The sequence below is a fragment of the Primulina tabacum genome, chromosome 1 (genome assembly GCF_025594145.1).
Source record: "Primulina tabacum isolate GXHZ01 chromosome 1, ASM2559414v2, whole genome shotgun sequence".
In the NCBI taxonomy this organism is placed as follows: Eukaryota; Viridiplantae; Streptophyta; class Magnoliopsida; order Lamiales; family Gesneriaceae; genus Primulina; species Primulina tabacum.
The window spans coordinates 29,133,977-29,140,494 of NC_134550.1; the positions used below are offsets into that span (position 1 = coordinate 29,133,977).

Below are 6,518 nucleotides of genomic sequence, written 5' to 3' on the forward strand. Positions count from 1 at the left end.
ATCATCGATGTGACAATTTCAACCTTTTGTTATTATGATGCACACTTTAATTTCGAGATCACTAATGTCTAAATAATGCAGGTGCACTCCATTTGACTGTTTTAGGAGTCATGCTCTCAAAAATTTCTATAAGCTTTTATAAACTTTATTTATAAGATTATCGATTGATCATATCAAACTTATTTCTTATAAATTCAACTTATTGAATTTATTATCTCAACGAGAACAAGTAAATCAGTGCTTGTGTAACCTCAATGGTTCAGGGATACAGCTAGCCGTGAGTTTACAACTCTTTGTGATTCAAGACAATTTACTTTATTCGGGCTTACCACAATTTGCCCACAATCCATGCACCAACATTTGATCACGAGAATGTCAGAAACCATTTTCTAATTAAACCCATCGAATCATGATAAGAGCGTCTAGTAGCATCGCCCCCATGATTCCCTAGGTATCACTGATAGTGCCTGCAAAAACCAGTCGGTTATGATTAGCGTACATTACGGTACCTTCATCTCATATATCCCGATCGAATCTGCAACCATTGGTTCAAGGCTTTCATATTAATTCGATAGCTATGTGATACAATCATGTAATATTCATAGTGTCTTCGAATGCACAACTAGGGAACTCTTTCCCTAATTTATATCTCACACTCTGGCCAGAGATTTCATGCACTATTTTATTTTGTTAAATCACATAGGATATTCACACCCGTAGGTGAGCGGTAAATCCCCGACTACAATACACTGGCTCCTACATATGTCGCAATTGCACCCAACCTCGCCACCTTGTGACCCTCGCAGAGTCGGTAAACGCGTCAAAGCACAATCTATGTAGAGCTTGAGTGTTGTCCCGGGTCGTAAGGACTAATCATGTACAATCACAACCAAATGACTTTTCCTTTCGATGAATGATAACCACTTGGAATGTTTGAGGGAGGGTTGTTCGGTACAATCATCGTATGATTACCCATCTGTATGACTGGACATCTCTATGTCCTTACCATGAAACACGGTACACAACATCACATATGCTAGTTTCAATCTCAAGCGACCCTTATCTTTGTTTTAGGTTGCTGAATCGACTTGAACGAATTAGAATATAAAGTGTTTACAAATGAGTTTCAATATCGAATTAGGATTCATTTGTATTATAGTATAATTAAGGACTTTATCTATTCTGATTGCATGAGTATACAGATAAAGTAAAATGAAATCATAAAAAGTTAAATTATTTAAATAAAGATTTTTTGTTACACTTGAGTCAAAAAATTATGTAGCCAACTGTTGTCTTGTAGGGCATCTACTCTAACAATCTTCCACTTTCCCTAGATTCAACTACCCATAAACTTTAATCACATTTCTTCGCGATGCATCTCAAACAATGATCCTGGCAAGGGCTTTGTAAGTGGATCAACAACTTTATCTGCCGAGGCGATTCTTTCGTCTAATATATCTCCTCTTCTTACAATCTCTCAGATAATGTGGAATTTTCTAAGTATATGTTTGGATCGCTGATGAGACCTTGGTTCCTTTGCCTGTGCAAAGACACCAATGTTGTTGCAGTACATCGTGACTGGATCAACTCCATTAAGAATAACGCACAACTCTTGGACGAAATTCCTAATCCAAACTGCCTATTTGGCTGCAGCAGATGCATCAATATATTCAGCTTCAGTGGTGGAATCCGCAACGGTGTCTTGCTTGGAACATTTCCAAGAGACAACCGCACCATTGAGCATGAATACAAAACCAGAGTTCGATTTTGAATCATCTACATCACTTTGGAAGCTAGAGTCAGTATAGCCTTCCAATTTTAATTCTCCACCCCATAGACCATGAACAAGTTCTTAGTCCTCTTTAGGTACTTAAGAATATCTTTCATGGCCTTCCAATGCATTGGACCAGGGTTCGCCTGATATCTGCTTGTAACACTCAAAGCGTAAGCAACATCAGGGCGTATTGATATCATACCATACATGATACTACCAATGGTTGATGCATATGAAATACATGTCATCATCTCTATCTGTTCATCAGGCTTGGGGCACATTGCTTTAGATTGAGTGAAACCGTGACACATTGGTAAGTATCTTTTCTTGGACTCTTCCATAGAAATTCTTTTCAGAATAATGTCGATATAAGTCGCTTGGGTGAGCCCCAGCATCCTCTTTGATCTATCTCTGTAGATTTGTATCCCAATACATATGATGCTTCACCAATGTCTTTCATGGAGAATTTATTTTCTAACCATGCTTTAGTTGATTGCAGTAATCCTACATCATTCCCAATGAGTAGGATATCATCAACATAAAATACTAGGAATGTTACTGCACTCCCATTAACTTTCTTATACACACATGGTTACTCAGGAATCTTGAAAGAACCAAATTCCTTGATGGTGTTGTCAGATCTGAGGTTCCAACTTCTAGACACCTGCTTGAGACCATATATTGAACTCTGAAGTTTTCATAGCTTATGTTCACTTCCCACTGATCTGTATCCCTTAGGCTGAGACATATAAATATCTTCTTTAATGTCTCCATTGAGGAATGCAGTCTTTACATCCATTTGTCATATCTCATAGTCATACCATGCTGCTATGGCTACTAGTATTCTAATGGACTTAAACATAGCAACTGGTGAAAAAGTTTTCTCATTGAGTATAACCTTTTGCAACCAGTCTTGATTTGAAGGTCAATACCTTCCCATCCGTCCCAAGATTTCTTTTGTAAATCCATTTGCATCCTATGGAAACAATTCCCTCAGGTGCATCCACTAATGTCCAGACTTAGTTTGAATACATAGACTCCATTTCAGACTACATGGATTCAAGCCACTTGGATGAATCAGTATCAGATATTGCTTCTTTAAAGTTCATTGGATCACATCCAACACAAGGCTCATCATGGCCTTGTTCATGAAGAAGCGTATATCTCGCAGGTGGTCTAATAATCCTATCAGACCTTCTAGTTGCGTGCGCTTCAATTACTGGTTGTTGGGGATTAGGTTCAACTTCTACAGTTGAGGGGGTATCTTGAAATTTTTCAAGTTCTATCATCAAACCTTTTCTATCTAATAAAAATCCTTCTCAAGGAAGGTGTTATTGAAACAAGCACTTTTTCTTTATTGGGATGATATAAATAATATCCAACAGAATTCTTTGGATATCCTACAAAGTAGCACAAAATGGATTGACTATCCAATTTGTCTCCCACTGTCTGCTTCACGCAAGCAGGACATCCTCATATTCTCAAGTCAGAATATTTGGGAGTTTTTCCAATCCATATCTCATATGGTGTTTTATCCACTACTTTTGAATGGACATTATTCACCAACATTACCGCAGTTTCAAGCGCAAAGCCTAAAAACGATGTAGGCAATTCAGTGAATCCCATCATAGATCGAATCATGTCCATCAAAGTTCGATTACGACATTCAGAAACTCCATTCAATTGTGGAGTTGCTGGTGGAGTCCACTGTGAGAGAATCTCATTCTCTTTCAAATAATCCAGGAATTCAGTACTCAAGTATTCTCCACCTCGATCAGATCGAAGTGTCTTAATACTTATTCCTAATTGTTTTTCTACTTCTGATATGAATTATTTGAACTTTTCAAAAGCTTCAGATTTTTCTCTCATCAAATAGACATACCCATACCTTGAATAGTCATCAGTAAAGGTAATGAAGTCGGTTTACCCATATTTTGTGCTAACACTTAGAGGTCCACAAACGTCTGTGTGGATCAAATCCAGTAGACCACGTGCATGTTTCACGTTTCCCTTAAAGGGAGTCTTGGTCATTTTTCTTTTTAGACATGATTCACAAGTAGGTAGAGAATTTATGTATGAAAAGTCAAACATGCCTTCTCCTACTAGTTTGTGCATCTTTCTTTAGGAAATGTGACCTAGTATAGCGTGTCATATTTGTGCGGGATTTGGATTATCTAACTTTCTTTTGTTTGTTGTTGTTTTCTTTTGTGCTTTGATATTGATCAACGGAATATCTTTCAATTTTAATTTATAGAGATCGTTCATTAATTCGACGGTTCCTATCAAACATTCATTCTTGTAAATATTGCAAACACCTTTGGCAAAAACACAAGAATAATAATCTCTATCTAGCATAGAAATAGAAATAATGTTTTTAGCCAGTTCAAGAACATATAAAACGTCTATCAAAAGTAACTTAAAATTATTGTTCAAAATCAAAGTAATGTCTCTAATAGCAGTTGCAGCAACCCTTGCTCCATTCCCTAATCTTAGAAATGTCTCGCCATCTATAAGTCTTCTACTTCTTGCCCTCACCTGCAAATCATTGCATAGATGAGAACCACATCCCGTATCCAGTACGCAAGAAGAGGAATTAATTGAGACATTTACTTCTATGTAAAACATAACATGGCCAGAACGCTTCTGGGCAAGATACTCCGTGCAGTTACGCCTTCAATGTCCAGGCTTGTTGCAATAGGGCCCCAGAGTGGGTTTCCTGTATAGCTTTTTGTTGGGCTTGTTCTTATTTTGTGGGGCAGAACGTTTCTTGCCATTATTTTGGGCTCCATTTTTCATACCGGACGATGAGCCCACTAGAAGAACATGCTTTTCTTTCTTGATTGTGGCCTCATAAGTAGTAAGCATATTGACCAGCTCTTTGAGGGTGGCCTCAAGCTTGTTCATGTTAAAATTAACCACAAATATGTCGAATGAGAGGGGCAATGACAGCAAGAGAATATCAATTGAGAGCTCACTAGGAATAACGAAGTCGATTCCCACTAACTTCTCAATGAGCCCAATCATCCTAACACCATGCTCATGGACCAAAGTCCCATCTCGCAGACATGTATTCTTGAGTTCCTTAACAGTAGCATGTCTCTCTGAGCGAGTTTGTACACCATACAATTCTTTTAGATGAAGGTGAATGTCAGAAGCATTCACCGCCTCCTCGAACCTTCTTTGAAGTTCATTCGACATAGAAGCCAACATGTAACTCTTAGCTTGAAGATCATGGTCCTACCATTTCTCAACCTTACCCAACTCAGTTTCGCTGATGTCCAAAGATACTAGCCTCGGTGGCTTCTTATCAAGCACATACGCAATCTTTTCCGAGTTCAGAACAATCTTTATGTTTCAAAACCATTCATTATAGTTAGGGCCAGTCAACTTTTTCTGATCGAGAATGATTGAAAGCGGGTTACGAGTCGTCATCGTAAATATACTGAAAACGAAAAACAAATAATGGTTACTGATTATTTTAAAATAATTTTAAGATATAAAATATGTATTTTATTTTATAAATTTTTCTCCCACTATTTTGACATTTGCACCACCCTCTGATGAAAAAGAGAAATCGTATTTCCTTAGTGGGCACGTAGAGTCCAATTAGACAATTATGATCCCGATTAATATCAACAAATTATAATTTCTAAAAGATAGAATCCAATTGCATCCCTATGCAACCTCTCCGTGTTTTGCATAACGTTTAATAAGGACCCAATAATATGACGTCGTTTATTTTCACGTGTCAAACCGACCCATCAATATTGAATTGTAGTGGACGATCACCATGAGTTCCCCCAAAAATATGAGCCGAAGTCATGGGAGTTCCATTCAATTCACATCATATGTCTCATGGAAGTCACAACTTTCTGGCGTCCAGGCCTCTCCAATAATATGAGCCAGACACTGTCCGCAGATAGCATTCAACATGCAACCACAGTTGATAGAAGGCAAGGAAAAATTAAACTCCTTTAATTTTTACTTTTGTAGTTTGATATAAATTTTGAATCTTATTCAACATGAGGGATTTTAATTTTAAAATTATCTCATCATTTAATTTAAAATCTCGTGCCATATTTGTATGTTTGCCGGATTCATGCAAACTATATTATTTAATAATATACATACATGCATACTACTATATATCGCATATATATCATAATATGACATTCAACAATAAATAAATAAGGATGATCGATTACCAACACTATTAGAAGAGCTTCCAATATTTTAAGTGTCTTCATCTTGTGCACCGGACACACCATCTTCAAGTCTTGATCTCCCACTATTTCTAATAATTACATTTAATAGTCATGTCACATAAGGAATACATCTCATGGGATGAGAACGGGCCATAAACCAGGCACACTTTAATAAATATTAACAAAATGAATAAAGCAGTAAAATATCCTAACATACACTTAACACATTTGTTAAGGCTCTCGATCATTCTTCATACATTTAATATTACATATTAACATCAATTAACTAAATAAATTTAATTAATTGATTAAATCATGCATCTAATAATTTTATTACTAACCACCACTATTATTAAAGAATTTAATAAATTAAATAAACACTTTTATTTAAATTCAAATTAATTCAATAATAATTAATTTCTTTGTAAAACTCACTTTAACTATAAATAATTAAAATAATATTCTAATTATTTATTTTACAAAAAAATTATTAATTTTCCAAATTAATTTTCAAATGAAAAATTGAACTAATTATCATA

At 36.0% G+C, this 6,518-nt stretch overlaps 1 protein-coding gene across 1 annotated transcript; it reads right to left on the reverse strand.

The window, feature by feature from the left end:
- Positions 1-4,447: 4,447 nt before the first annotated feature.
- LOC142507257 (uncharacterized) lies at positions 4,448-4,972 on the reverse strand. The gene has a single exon (XM_075619496.1). It carries the CDS (start codon positions 4,970-4,972, stop codon positions 4,448-4,450), a length of 525 nt encoding a protein of 174 aa, XP_075475611.1.
- Between the last annotated feature and the right edge of the window lie 1,546 nt (positions 4,973-6,518).